The sequence below is a fragment of the Acomys russatus genome, chromosome 3, assembly GCF_903995435.1.
Source record: "Acomys russatus chromosome 3, mAcoRus1.1, whole genome shotgun sequence".
Lineage (NCBI taxonomy): Eukaryota > Metazoa > Chordata > Mammalia > Rodentia > Muridae > Acomys > Acomys russatus.
The window spans coordinates 21,545,045-21,561,071 of NC_067139.1; the positions used below are offsets into that span (position 1 = coordinate 21,545,045).

General features: G+C 44.1%; 1 protein-coding gene across 1 annotated transcript in view; it reads right to left on the reverse strand.

The window, feature by feature from the left end:
• Positions 1 to 4,450: 4,450 nt before the first annotated feature.
• Positions 4,451 to 16,027, reverse strand: part of Cage1 (cancer antigen 1) — a 36,107-nt gene continuing 24,530 nt past the window's right edge. The window contains exons 8-11 of the mRNA XM_051170179.1: positions 12,795 to 12,899; positions 11,615 to 11,685; positions 6,640 to 6,708; positions 4,451 to 4,572 (exon numbers count right to left, since the gene is read on the reverse strand). Of these exons, the coding sequence (XP_051026136.1) occupies positions 4,488 to 4,572; positions 6,640 to 6,708; positions 11,615 to 11,685; positions 12,795 to 12,899 (330 nt within the window). The 3' untranslated portion in view covers positions 4,451 to 4,487. The remainder of the gene's footprint in view (positions 4,573 to 6,639; positions 6,709 to 11,614; positions 11,686 to 12,794; positions 12,900 to 16,027) is intronic.

The following is a 16,027-nucleotide window of genomic DNA, read 5'->3' on the forward strand; positions in this document are numbered from 1 at the left end:
GAGGGTGGGAGATGTGGGGGGGGTGGGGGAGGTTGGGGAGTAGTGAGATGGGCCTTGTTGGAGGAAGTATGTCCCTGTAGAGGTGAGCTTTGATGGCTCCTATGCTCCTATGCCCAATGTTGCTTACAGTCCCATTCTGCTACCTGCAGATCCAGATGTAGAACTCTCAGCTCCTTCTCCAGCACCATGTCTGCCTGCACGCTGCCATGCTTCCTACCATGATGATAATGGACTAAACCTCTGAAACTGTAAGCCAGCCCCAATGAAATGTTTTCCTTTATAAGAGTTCCCCATGGTGTCTCTTCACAGCAATAAAACCCTAACTAAGCCGAGTGGTGGTGGTGCACACTCCAGAGGCAGAGGCAGATGGATCTCTGAGTTCAAGGCCAGCCTGGTCTACAGAGTGAGTTCCAGGACAGCCAGGGCTACACAGAGAAACCTTGTCTTGAAAACCCAAACCAAAAAAAGCCCTAATGAAGACAATGACATTCAATTTCTGGTCCTCTTGCCTCGATCTCCTGATTTCCGGGATTACAGGTGTGTATCACCACACCCAGTTTATGCAGTGCTGGGGCCATTAGGGATGATTAAGTCGTATGGGCATATGCAGTTAGTGGACATTGCAGGAGGACGGCGGGGGATCTAGCTTGGCTCCTTTGCTCTTCTGTCTTTTGTGCCAGGTGAGAATGCACCCTATCTAGATGGCACAGCATCAAAGTATCATTTTGAAGGCAGAGACTGGGCCCTCACCAAACACCAAATCCATCTTTACTAAATGAGGGATAGGTTTCTGTTCTTTACCAATCAAACAGCCTGAGATATTTTGTTGTAGCAGCAGACCCAGACTAAAGCAAACACCCCACCCCCACCCCAGCTAGGCCTGAGCCAACTCCCAATGCCAGAACCCGGTAATGAAAGCAGGAGCCAGGCTCATGTGACAACCCTGAGACACCACAACAACCAGTGTTCAATGTAATTGCCCCATTTTCCCTACAGAGGCTCAAGGTCATTTATACATACTGACGCTTTTATTTTTTTTCCAAGACAAGGTTTCTCTGTGTAGTCTTGACTGTCCTGGACTCGCTTTGTAGAACAGGCTGGCCTCGAACTCACAGTGATCTGTCTTCCTTTGCCTCCTGAGTGCTGGGATTAAAGGCATGTGCCACCATGCCTGTCTTATACACACTGTCTTAGTCACTGTTTTATTGCCACAGAGAACAGTGGAGAGACATGACTGGCCAAGGGGCTTAGTCCAGCATCATCTCAACAGGGAGCAAGTGGAGGGGGGTGGCTTATGGGCTTTTGAAACTTCAAAGCTCACCCCCAAGGCCACAGCTACTCTAATAAGGTCATATCTCCTAATCCTTCTAGTCCTATCAAAGAGTTCCATTCCCTGGTGACTAAGCATTCAAGTATATGAGCCCTTGGGACCATTCTTTTTCAAACAACCACATGTAGCCACCATGGATTGGTGAAAGGAACCCCCAGGCTTTCTGAGTGTTGATGAATGCAGGTCAGAACTGACACTTCCACGATGCAGAGTGCCAGTGTGTTCCTTTTAGAATGGGAAGGTATGTGTGGGCTGGATCCCCATCCCAGTCTACATCTGGCCTCTGAAAGTGCACATGAAATGAATAGACGTACTTGCTTTGGTTACTGAAAGACTTCATCAGTTCCCAGCACATAGAGTGGGTAAAACCCTAAAACTCCAAATAGTAACCACCATACCTCAAGTGATCCCAAGACTTGAACCCAAGTCTTAGGGTTCTCATAGAGTGCTCTTTCTTCTATTCCTGTTGTCTCATGCTGTAGTTTAACAAAGATGTACTAAGTGCCATTAAAGTCACATAAACTGGGCGTGAAGGCACATGCCTCTAATCCCAGAACTTGAGAGGCAGAGATAGGAAGATTATGAATTCCAGAACAGCTTGGACTACATAGTGAGACTTAAAAATTAAAAGGAAAGAGGTTTGCTTTCAGATACCTGAACTAAACCTTGAAAGATAGTGGATTTTTTTCGGGGCTGGGGGTTGTTTGTTTGGTTTGGTTTGGTTTTGGTTTTTTGAGACAGGGTTTCTCTATGTAGCCTTGTCTGTCCTACACTAGCTTTGTAGACCAGGCTGGCCTCGAACTCACAAGGATCCAGCTGCCTCTGCCTCCCCAGTGCTGGAATTAAACGTGTGCGCCACCACACCTGATAGAAGTATATACACATCACTTAGAGCCAGAGTATTGAAAGTGGTAGATATGGGATTATGGAATAAAGACTTGAAAACATGTCCACAAAATAGAATTCAGTAAGTAAATATACATATATGTGTTCTATGGAATACTATATAGTCTTCAGAATGAGTTAGGAAGACTGGCAGACAATATGGGAAAATATTTACCAGAAACACCCTGAGTTTAGATAGTTTACTTAAGACTATACCACAGTGCTTTGTGGCTGTAACAGTCTCTGAAGGTCTAATGGGGATGCAGAGGAAGGGAAGCATGCACGAAATTCTTTCCTTTTTTTTTTTTTTAATTTCCTTTTTTCTTTTTCTTTTTGGTTTTTTGTGACAGGATTTCTCTATGTAATAGCCCTAGCTATCCTGGATCACTTTGTAGACCAGACTGGCCTGGAGCTCATAGAGATCCACCTGCCTCTACCTCCTGAGTGCTGGGATTAAAGGCATGTGCCACGATGCCTGGCTTCATGAAGAATTTTGTTTGTTTGTTGAGACAGGGTTTCTCTGTGTAACAACCTTGGCTGTCCCCCTAGACTCACTTTGTAGACCAGGCTGGCCTCAAACTCACATGGATCCGCCTGCCTCTGCCTCTTGAGTGCTGGGATTAAAGGTGTATTTCACCACACCCACCATAAAGAATTTCTTAAAGGCAGGGTAAGTGTTCAGTAACACTGAGTGCGAGATGGTGAAAGTGGTGGACTAAGTCATCAAGGAGATATAGAAGGTCAGAGACAAAGGGACAAGTGACTAGGTGGGGGCAGGGGGCGGGAAGCATAGTGAGGGAACAGGACTGGGTATGGGAGGGACTCCTAGGGTACAGCCAAAGCTTGGTACTACAGTCAACCTTTGTTTTGTCCCTGAGCCACTTAGACCCCAGGTGAGAGGCAAACCTTTAGCCTCTGGCTCCTGCTTATGTCACAGCCTGGATATCAGGACTTCCAGCCTGTCCCTAGGCTGTGCTGGTCACTCCTCTCCAAGGCCACGCACCATCAAGAATTCCTTGCTCTTTCCTTTAGCTCCAGTCCCAGCACATGGCTTCTCAACACATTTCTTCAACGTCCTCTCTGCAAACTCAGGGCAGTCCTCCTGCCTTAACCACCAGAGTGCTTGAATTATAGGCATGCACCACCACACCTGGCTGTGAGCTCTTACGATTGCTGTCTTAAAGCGATCACCATCTATCAGAACTCTGTTCAGCATCTGGAACCCTTCTCATGTCCACAGCTAACCAGTTACCACATACTCTTCACTTTACCCAGGAGATCACTGTGCAGCCTCATCTTCCCTTATGTCCACAGTCACTGTTTTAGTTCTCAGCCACAGTTTCCCTTGCCTGAAAAAGTAGCTTTACTGTGAGTCTATGGGGGCCACTCCTATTTAAACCACCACTACCACATTCCTATTTTTCTTTAAAATGAGTTAGCTGAGTTGCTGAGGATGTCAATGTCAACGGACCCAGTGCTGTCTGGGCCTCCCCTCCCCTTGGACTGCACCTGTCCAAAGCCCGCCAGGTCATCCACCCAGCCAGGTAATGAGACAGACCCCTTCCTAAGACCAGGGCTGTTGAACCCTTGTGGGAGGTAATGGTGGACCTCCTTGTCCAAGTGGTCTAAGTCTCAAGCAAGCAACACATTTTCTGTTTCCAAGTTCACATAGGACCTGCCTTATAGCGTTTCTCCAATAGACAGAAGTGTGATAGGGTGACTTACTTGGCATGTCTCTTGGAAAGGTATGCATTTCACACATACTCCTTGCACCTGACTGATTTAGGTGTAACACTGACTTTGGGAGATGAAACGCTTTGCACATTTCCACCAACAGGCCTTGTTGATCAACAGCTATACTTTCAGCCTTGTTTGGGGATTTGACAAAGGGATGGATTGGGGAGCGTAGGGCAAATGGGAAACCAAACAGGATATTACTTCAGTAGGTCACAGGTTTGGTGTGTAAGCACAGGGACCTGATTCACATTTCCAAACCCACATTTTTAGATCTGAGTAGTGCTGTATGCTTGCAGTCTTGGTGCTGTGGGGATGGAAGCAGGAGGGTCCCTGCGCTCACTGGCCTATCAGCCTAGCCTATTTGGTTAGTTCTAGACCAGTGAGAAACCCTGTATCAAAACCAATGTGGATTATTCCTGGAGAGGAACACCCAAGTTTGTCCTCTACCTTAGATATTCAAGCACATATACACACAGGCACACATACAAATAGGTTAATTTCAGGACTGAATATTTAATCATGTATTGCTGTCAGTTCACATGGAGATAGAGCATTCTCTATAGTGGCCATCAAGATGCCCTACCAAGGTCATGGACTTTGGGTGATTTTCTAATCTTGGTCTGTAATAAAGAAAGAAAATGATGTAAAAATAGGGACCAAAGACTAAAATAGTGATTATGGTGAAAAATACACCATTACTTGGCATATTTGCCTGTCACTGTCAAGAATTTGTCATTTATATCAAACTATGAGACCCTAAAAAGATGAAACCTTTCAACGCATTGTATGTGGACCATCCTTAGTGCAGACCATCCTTAGTGCAGACCATCCTTAGTGGGGACCATTCTTAGTAGGGACCATCCTCAGTGTGGACCATCCTCAGTGTGAGTCATCCTCAGTGTGGGTCATCCTCAGTGTGGGTCATCCTCAGTGTGGACCATCCTCAGTGTGGGTCATCCTCAGTGTGGACCATCCTCAGTGTGGACCATCCTCAGTGTGGACCATCCTCAATGCAAGTGATTAAAATACTACACCACAGTCTTCTTACATTTAATAGGCTCCTGGTTTAGTTAAGTGAAGAGTCAGCTTTGAAATTAAACCTACAAAATCTTCTTGCAAATGATGAAGCAAAAAATAGACACCTGGGGGTGGAGATAGATGGCTCATTGACTAAGAGCTCTCGCTGCTCTGGCAGAGGACCAGTGTCCCAGCACCCATGTCATGTGGCTTACCACAACCTGTAACTCTGTAGCTCCAAGGTGTGCAAAGCCTCTGGCCTCTGTGGTCACCTGCACTCATATGTATATACCCACACACAGACACATAGATACATGAAATAAGAACATTTTTAAAAGTTAGACATCTGGGATTGTTTCTCAACCCCAGAGTTCCAGTGTTTCCACTGCCAGAGACAACTGGACAGATCAGCACCATAATTTTGAGGAGATGTAGAGGAAGTTCAAGCTGAACTTGTGATGGGTACTGAGGTTAGCGGTCAATCAAGGCTTCAGGCTTAGTCATGGCTGAAGCCTGCAGGGGCTCTGGAGTTTTCACACAAATGGACTCACCAGCTAGGAGTACCTTGTGACCTCTTTCCCTTGTTTCAAAGTCAACAAATCCATATACATAAGCCTCAAATTCAGTGTAAAAGTAAATGTGTGAGTAAACGAATGTCTCAACTGGTAAATGTATAAAGATTATATAAAAAATTTAAAATAATTCTAGAAATAAACTCCATAGTTTGCTTCTACAACTCAGAGAAAATCCATGCTGTTTTAGAAATCAAAACCCCTGAACAGATTTAATCTAGTGTTTGCAAAGAGATCATATGACGTCACTATGATTTTTCCTGCCTTTCCAATTTTAGTGTATGCACTGCTGAAGCTAGAACACCACTGTCCTTCCAGTCAGCCCACAAGATTGCGTGCATACAGCCCTCGGCTATGTGACTGCCTGAGGCTCTTCTAAAATTACAGACTTTAAGATTTCATGTGAGTGGAGGGAGTTGGTTTGAAAACAAGCACCTCAGCTCAGAACCCTTGTAGTATCTGGCTTACAGCTCCTGTGAGGGCAGCAGTCTGGGCCTCTAATTCAGACTCCACAAAAAAACCTTACATAACGAGGAGGTAGAACTGGCTGTAGAGTTCAGAACTAGGGCGCACTTGGTGGAAGGATTTTGTATTGCTTGTTTGTTGTTTTAGTTTTTTGAAACAAGGTTTCTCTGTGTAGCCTTGGCTGTCTTGGACTTGCTTTGTAGACCAGGCTGGCCTCGAACTCACAGCGATCCGCCTGCCTCTGCCTCCCGAGTGCTGGGATTAAAGGCATGCGCCGCCACGCCTGGCTAGGACTTTGTATTGCAATCTGTGCTGCATGGCAAAACATAGTTTAAAAAAAAGAACCCAGATGTGAGACCATCTCAAAAATAAGATAAAAAACAAAACCTGTTTTTGACACAGAATCTTGCTAAACTTTGCAGCTAGCCTCCAGGATAGCTGGGTGTTTTAGGTATGTGCCAATGTGCAAGGCCTACAAGAAAACTGTGATCAAGCAACTATTTTATACTGGGAAAGTACAAAACTTCATATTTATCTTTTTTATCTTAAATAAAAATATAAGGGAGAAAAATTAAACATTATTTACTATATGTATTTTTAAGATTTTTTTCTTTGAATGGAAGGAAAACTTACCTTGGTCTTCTGCCTTTCTCTCTGGGCATTCTAATTAAATCTTCCAAATGTCTATTTCTCTCTTCCAAACTGAAGGAAAAAACAATTGCATTTTACACAAAAATAGACTTTTCTAGCTGAATATTTTGCACATTCTTTGGAGACTGTTTTAGTTACTCTTCTGTTGCTGTGAAGAGACTCCATGACAAAAACACTTAATTGGGGGCTTGCTTATAGTTTTAGAAGGTCAGTTCATTAACATCATGGCAGGAAGCATGTAGGCATGGCACTGGAGCAATAGCTGAGAGTTTTATATCCTTATCCATAAACAGCAGGCAGAGACAGAGACTGAGACTGGGCCTAGCAATGACTTTTGAAACATCCAAGCTCACTACCAGTGACACGCTTTCTCCAACAAGGGCACACCTTCTCCCACAAGGGCACATCTCCTCCAATAAGGGCACACCTCCTCCAACAAGGGCACACCTCCTCCCACAAGGGCACACCTCCTCCCACAAGGGCACACCTCCTCCCACAAGAGCACACCTCCTCCCACAAGGGCACACCTCCTCCCACAAGAGCACACCTCCTCCCACAAGGGCACACCTCCTCCCACAAGGACACACCTCCTCCAACAAGGGCACACCTCCACAAGAGCACACCTCCTCCCACAAGGGCACACCTCCTCCCACAAGGGCACACCTCCCACAAGGGCACACCTCCTCCCACAAGGGCACACCTCCCACAAGGGCACACCTCCTCCCACAAGGGCACATCTCCTCCCACAAGGGCACACCTCCTCCCACAAAGACACACCTCCTCCCACAAGGACACACCTCCTCCCACAAGGGCACACCTCCTCCCACAAGGGCACACCTCCCACAAGGGCACACCTCCCACAAGGGCACACCTCCTCCCACAAGGGCACACCTCCTCCCACAAGGGCACACCTCCTCCCACAAGAGCACACCTCCTCCCACAAGGGCACACCTCCTCCCACAAGGACACACCTCCTCCAACAAGGGCACACCTCCACAAGAGCACACCTCCTCCCACAAGGGCACACCTCCTCCCACAAGGGCACACCTCCCACAAGGGCACACCTCCTCCCACAAGGGCACACCTCCCACAAGGGCACACCTCCTCCCACAAGGACACACCTCCTCCCACAAGGACACACCTCCTCCCACAAGGGCACACCTCCTCCCACAAGGGCACACCTCCCACAAGGGCACACCTCCCACAAGGGCACACCAACTCCCACAAGGGCACACCTCCCACAAGGGCACACCTCCTCCCACAAGGGCACACCTCCTCCCACAAGAGCACACCTCCTCCCACAAGGACACACCTCCTCCAACAAGGGCACACCTCCTCCCACAAGGACACACCTCCCAGTCCTTCCCAAACAGTTCCACCAACAGTGAAGCAAGCATTTAATCATATGAGCCTATCTTATTCAAACCACCACAGGAACTGTGAGTAGATACTATAAGAATTATTTCCTAAGATTTTTATCTATAATAAAATTACCCTGTTACATATTTTATGATCAGATTTTCTCATAACTAACACTAAATCAAAGCTAATCATATGTTATCTGTCCATCACACAATATAGGAATCTGGATATTTTCCTGGCAACTCCGAACTTGGTCAAATTTTCCCTTTATATGTTCTGGGGCTAAAGATTATATATGGTGCACTGTAATACAGCCATAGCAATGTGTGTTAACAGAACCCCTCATCTGGGGCTTCATTACCACAGGTAAATGCTTAGTAGTGTCACTGTGCGGTCACAGCATTCTGATGGCCTGTTAGAGATGTGCCTGTTTTCTGTTTTTCTGCATTTCGAAGGAGAGAGAGAGAAGATTCAAGCAAATGAGACATTTAGAATCTCAAATACACTCTTCAGGACACATAGTCAACATGTTGAAAACAAACACTACTAAAAGCTACAAGGGGGTTTGGAAATGCCAACTCACCTACAAAGGCAAACAGCACATCAAACCTCTCAAAGGAAATTGGGGGGGGCAGGGGGGGAATAGAATGGTATGTTTCACATCCTAAAAGCAGGTAACCTCCAAATAAGATTGTTATATACAGCAAATTGTCTTTTAAAATGGTAGAGAAATACAGATTATTTCAAGAGAAACACAAACTAAAACAATTCAGGGCTACCAAACCAGCATTGCAAAGGATACTTATAGGAACCAAGAAACACAGTAACTCGCAAACCCCTCATATGACTAGGAGAGAAAGAGAAGAACAACTAATGATCCAATTAGCCAGGGAAACAACCAACCAGATTACAGGAGTCAGCACATAGCTCTATAAAATCCCTAAATTAAGTGGTTTAAACTGTCCAATTAGCTAATTACAAGACACTGACTAGCTGACTGGGTTAAAAAGGAAGACCCAATTTTCTTTTGTCTCTAGAAAATGCATCTCAATGGCAAAAAACAAAAAACAAAAACAAAAACCAAAGCCAGTCAACGGGGCTGGAGAGGTGGCTCAGGTTAAGAGCAGTGACTGCTCTTCCAGAGGTCCTGAGTTCAATCCCTAGCACCCGCATGGTGGCTCACAACCATCTATAATGTGATATGATGCCCTCTTCTGGCCCGGAGGTGTACATGCAGGCAGAGCACTGTATACATAATAAATAAATAACAAACAAATCTTTTTTAAAAAAGTCACAGACTGAAAGTGACAGGATGGAAATCAATCTATCAAGTAAATGAAAGTGAAAAACCCTGGCAGAGCTCAGGGAACACCAAAGGTAGGAACAAAGTGAGAGGTCAGTGAACAAAAGTCTTCCAAGCTTCAACCCGAGTTCTATCCCAGAAGCCACAGTGGAAAGAGATAACTCCCAAAAGCTGTCTCACACACACACACACACACACACACACGTGTGCAAGCCTATCTACTTACAGGAATATAAAACAAACAATCTTGAGGAAACAAAAACCCAAACAAAATGCTAAGAATGTAAAGCAAATGTGTTTACCTGGTCATAATGTAGCTCACTTACTTCCATCCTCATTTTGTGCTCTTAGACTCACGACTGCCATTTACTATTATTATTTAGGCTGTTAGAACATTTTCTGTACCTAAATTTCTTTTTCTAAAGTTAGTCATTTTTGGAAAGTGACAAGAACACAGGACGATCTCTGTATTTACATTGTATCATAGAAACAATTTAAGTCACTTCTTGTCTTCCCTCTCCCTAACTTGGATCTGATATAAACCCTGACACACCAAACTCCCAGCCACCGCTGGTATTTTGTAAAGCCAAAGTTCAGGTTGGGTTTGGAATGGTAATAAGAAGGCAAGGCTCTCAGCCCCCATCTGCTGATCATTGTCTGCTGGATTCCTGCCTCCAGCATTTATGCATATCCAGTAGACCATGACAGGCCTTAGTTGTAGGGCTCACAAGTGAGCTAGGCTCCTCCCTTCTTGGGAAAAGTGTGAAAGGCTGGGGTCTGGGAGACACCCTGAGTTGTTTCTAGCAGATCTGTTGTTTGGGATTGCAAAATAATGTTGGTATGGTTGGTTTTAGATTTTTGAGACAGGATTTCTCTGTGTAGCCTTGGCTGTTTTGGAACTTCATCTGTAGACCAGGCTGGCTTCAAACTCAAAGATCTGTCCACTCTGCTCCCTAAGTGCTGGGATTAAGGCATGCCACCATTACTGGCTGCAAAATGACTCCTAAAATATAAGGTGAGGCAGTCCCGTGAGAAGGTTGGGTCATACTTCTGACACTGTATATTGCAGTAGTGATAAGGCCAGTTTATTGGAGCTGGCGTGCCTAACCACAGTTGCCCCATCAGAGCTGGAAGGTTCCTCACCTGTGTGAGTTTTCCAGCATGGATAACTGTTCTTCCCCTCTCTGGTTAGGAGTCTTCTGGCAGGTAGAACCAGGTGTCATGAATTCCTGGTGGTGGATCTGTGGGGCAGGTGATGCTCTGGCAGGAAATGGGTAGCTGTGGGGTGGCACCCTGGGGCAACAATCACTGGTGCTCAGCAGTTCCTCTTCCCCATGTGGTACTAAACCTGCTACACAGCTGTCGCTGTAAGGGGAAGTCATATGAGCTGGTTCCCATTGCTGAGCTGTGGTCCAGCTTCCACTTGGCCCATAGGTGCCCACAAACTGTGCAAGAGAGTACTGCCCTGTTAATTCTGGGGCATAGGGTGGCCTTTACCAAAGTTGATGACCAACTGACTGCCATGCTTGTTGTCAAGGCTCTCAGCACCAACTTGCCCATTGCCCCCCTCCCCACTGCCAGGAGTCACTGTATAGTAGTTGTCTGTCCACTGGGTGGGGGTGGTGCCAACAAGCACAAAGCACAGGCCTGCTCTGTGGATCAGCTGCACTGGCAGTGTGGAGAGGAGAATGGAGCTGAAGGATGCAGTGACAGCCACTGATTCCGGTGGAGAATTCCAGTTGGAGAGAATAAAGCCCTGAACTCCTGGGTCTCTTCTGGGGCCAGCGGCCCATTCATCAACACAGCTCTACTGCCCTTCAGGTCTGGGGCCATGATCTTTTTGTAAGAGCTCTTCCAGTGACTAGACAGTGAGGAGGGCAGAAAAAGAGCCTCACTCACAGCCTGAAGCCCAAGGCCCGGGAAGATTTTAAAACATAAAGGAAACCCAAGACCAGAAGTTCCAAATTGCCTAAGATTCTTTTCCTTTGGGTTAAATATAAAGTACTGATGCCTTTTAAAGAAAGTCTTGTGTACCAAAATTCTCCGGAAAGCTGAAAACTCTTGAACACAGCAAAAGGCCAGGCTGGGCTCTCACTCAGCCTGTCCCCCAGAGGAAAGAAGCAATAAAGCAGCTTATTCTGAACCAGGGACATAGTTTTAGGCTATCCTAAACTACACAAGCCTTATTTTCCTATTTCTAAGAGTCCGAGAAAAAGATCTTAGATAAGCCAGAGAATAAAATGAAACAGTAAATATTCACAAAAAATTTAAAAATTAGTTTTATTAACTTACTGTGCAATCTGAGAATGAGATATCTCAAGTCTTTGGTCAGCACATTTGATAATTTCTTCATATGATGTTACCTTGAGAAAATAAAAGTACAAGTTGAAGTTTAATTAGTTGACTACAATAAATGAAAATTTTACAACAGACAAAGCATCCTTTTTCTTTCTGCGTATCAGGAATATGAATAGCAGTAGACTTAGGCACACTCATCAGGCTGGAAATGTGAGTCCAGAGGCTAGACAGCTCCAGTGGGTGCACTATAATCAACTGTCTTCCACACTAAGGGGTCAACTAAAGATTATAGCCTTGCTTATTAAAGTTAATGCAGTTTTTTTTTGTTTTTGTTTTTTAAATTTAGAATCAGGCAGTAGATTTGACATTCCAAGGCCAGACTGGGGCACATATGGAGACACTGTCTTAAAAGACCAAAATGAAAACAAAAAGTAAAGTGAAACACTAAGTTGGCAAGATACTTAATTACCTTGAAGGTGAAGTAGTGCAGTTAAGACTGTGACGTGCCTGGAGCAGTGCCCTGGCCACTCTCCAGCTCTCCAGCTGGTGGGGCGCTTATGTGCATTGCCAGGGAGAAGGGGCCAGTCTAATGGGGCTTGGCAAGCCTCAGATCCCTTTAGTACTGGAGTTCTGTTAGTTCTGATGTGATGTTTTTTTGAGTTTTAGTGTTGTTTGATTTGGGTTTTGTTTGTTTGTTTGTTTGTTGAGACAGGGTTTCTCTGTGTAGCCTTGACTGTCCTGGACTCGATTTGTAGACCTGGCTGTTCTTGAACTCACCAAAATCCACCTTCCTCTGCCTCCTCGAGTACTGGGATTAAAGGTGTGCACCACCATGCCTGGCTGTTTGATTTGGTTTTTATGCTGAGGACCAAACCCAGGGCACATTCCGGGCAGCCATTCTGCCAACTGAGCTGGATCCCCACCCTGACATAATTTTTTAAAAAGATTTATTTATTTATTTAGTATTATGTATACAGTGCTCTGTCTGCACATACACTTGCAGGCCGGAAGAGAGCATCAGATCACATTATAGATGGTTGTGATGCACCACGTGATAGCTGGGAATTGAACTCAAGACCTCTCTAAGAGCAGTCAGTGCTCTAACCTCTGAGCCATCTCCCTAGGCCCTGACATCATTTTTGAAGTCTTTCTTCCCCTGTAAGAAAACTTGTACCTTATTTATTAGGCTGCCTACATGCCTCCGGTACTTGTCGTTCTCCTCAATAAGTCTGCTGTAGTGGTCCTCTTTGCTTTCCAGAAGGCCTCCCAGCTTTGTGATCTATGGAGAAACATCAGTGAAAATGTGACCTGAAAACCACCATGAAACAGGTAAAAAAAAAAAAAAAATGAAAGCTATGTTTTATTCCAATATTCTCTGAAATTGAGGTCTTATAAAGTGAGTCCTGACACAGGTGCCAGATCTGGAGGTAGACTGCATATAGAACACACAAGCAGGAAGTAGAATAGACTTTTAAAAATCAATTTTGTTATTTTCTATTATGAAATATCTTTGTAAATAACCAAGCATCTGTTAGTACCTACACACAATAATCACATCTAATTTTCATTCCTGCCCACCACATAGATAATGCATGCAGAGACATGTCCAAGTGCGAGTTAAAGCAGGGATGTCTGTGGTGATGCATACATGCAGAGGTCTGAGACATACCCTCCCTTGCAAAAGGTTCAGCTTAATGTACTTCATGGTCCAGGTTATTGTTCATTTTTTTTTTGCAAGAATACTATTGGAATTTAAATTTTATGCAGGTTGACAAGATAGTTTAGTGGGTAAATGCACCTGTAGCCATAGCTGATGGTCTGAGGTCCATCTGCCAGACCCATACGGAAAGGGAGAAGCAACTCATAGTTGTCCTCTGACCTCCATGAGTGCCATCACACTTTGCATGCCAATATGGTTACACATGAGCGCACACACACACACACACATACACACACACACACACACACACACACACAAATGTAATAAAAGTTTTAAGTAAAAACTTGTTTTTAGCCGGGCTTGGTGGCGCACACCTTTAATCCCAGCACTCGGGAGGCAGAGGCAGGCGGATCGCTGTGAGTTCGAGGCCAGCCTGGTCTACAAAGTGAGTCCAGGACAGCCAAGGCTACACAGAGAAACTCTGTCTCGAAAAACAAAACAAAACAAAAAAACAAAACAAAACAAAACAAAAAAACCTTGTTTTTTCTTAGAATGGCATGTAGGTTCATCAGAAAGCTTATTAACAATTTTCTCTGAAAGTTACTTTAATTTTCAAAGCAGCTATAGAAGAAAAACTAAAGAACACTACCCACTAAATAGCAGTGCAAAAGTGATTTTTAGTCTTCTCAACATTAAGTGCACTCATGTGTCTGTGGAGAAGGACCTATGAAGTGGTGGTAGAGTGGTATGCCAGAAACTGCACCATTGCTTCCCCTCCATCCTCCTCTCTCTTTCCTTTCTTTCTATTCCAGGGTTGGGGAAAAAATCTAGAGTGGGACAGATGAGCTCTACTTCCAGGCTACTTTATTTTATATTTATTTTACTATTTATTTTTAATTGTGAGGGAGGGTCTCCCTAAGTTGACCAGGCTGGCCTTGAATTTTATATATAGCCTAAAATAGTCTTGAACTCCTTCCCTAACCTCCAGGGTTCTGGGATTATAGGCATTTATCTCCACTTCTCTTTCTTTCTGTTTAATCTCCACTTTTCTTCTCGTTTGAAGGTGAATGGCTATGTAATTAACATGGTGCATATTTCTGCGTTTAAGTTATTTAGAAAGACAAGGGCAGACTTCTGAGCTGTATCAGAGACATCATCAGACCTCTTCATTATAGTGACACCTATAGGGATTTCTAGTATTATTTTAATTGGGCCACAGACACACACACAAAAGCTATAGTGGTAAAATTATGACAGTTCACATTCCCATCTCTACAGACCTTTAAAAAACTTTGATTATCAAGCAAGTTATACATATTTATGCAGCTAAATGAATGGAACAGGGGCCTATTATAGTAAAGGAAATAAATCAGACCCAGGAAGATAAACACTGCATGTTCTGTTTCAGAGGTAGATGCGTCTAAACAGTCGACGTGAATGTGCAGTATTGATATCTAGAGGGTGGGCAGGCTAGGGGAGAGACAGGCTAGCAGGGCATTGGGGAACAGGTGTCAAGACACAGATAGTAGGAACAAGATCTAATGTTCACAGTAACATGTGACATAGACTATAAATAACCAGAAGGGGAGTGCCCAAGATTCCAAACACAGGTTATGGTAAGAAGAGATTGATTTGAAAAAAAGAAAAAAGAGATTGATTTGATTAATACACATTGTATATGCATATTAAAATATAGTATGGGAAAAATAAAAATATACTGTACCAACCCATTTTTAAAAATTCTCTGTAGCTCTCTAAACACCAAAATCAAGCCAGGCATGGTTGCACACGCCTTTAATCCCAGCACTCGGGAGACAGAGGCAGGCAGATCAATGCAAAAGAGCCTGGTCTACAAAAGAGAGTCCAGGACAGCCAAGGTCACACAGAGAAACCCTGTCTCAAAGCAAACAAACCAACCAACAAACAAACGAAAGCTCTATAGCTGTCTTAACACCAAAATCATGTTTTCATTTTCTTCTGTTTTCCTACATTGCTTTGTTTCACCTGAGGTAAACTAAGAGTTATTTCCAACATTGTTATTGAATGCAGCTATTATAGTGGAATACACAAAAACATAAGTGTGCCTTATCCACAGTGAAAAGTAGCACATAGTTTGGAGAGCTGTGTGTGGTGTATACCTGTTAGCTCAGACCTTCAGAAGCTGGGGTGGAGCATTGTGAGATGAAGGCTGGCTTGAACCAGACAGTAAGATCCTATCTCGAAAGAATAAATATGGGGATGGAGAGATGGCCGAGCAGTTCAGAGTGTTTTTGTTGCTCTTTTAGAGGACTCAAGTTTGGTTCTCAGCATCTCACATCAGGAAGCTCATAATCAACTATATAACTCTACCTCCGGGTGATCTGACACCCCCCTCGGGCCTGAGGGCACTGGCATAGATTACATACAGACAAATAAATAACATTTCTTAAATTCTTAAAATAAATGTTTAATTTTTGGCTTTTGCATTTTGAGATACATACTTTTTACTAATCTAAAAACAAATCAAATTGAGCAACATTTATTTATAATCATTTTAAAAATTCATATTTATTTCATCCATCTTATATGTATGGATGTTTTGTCTGCATATATGTCTGTATACTACTTGCATGCCTGGTGTCTGGAGAGGCAAGAAGAGGGCATTGGGATTCTTGGGACTGGATTTACAGAGTTGTGAGCTGCCCTGTAGGTGCTGAGAATTGAACCTGGGTCCTCTGGAATTGCAGCCTGATATGTAGAATTTTAAA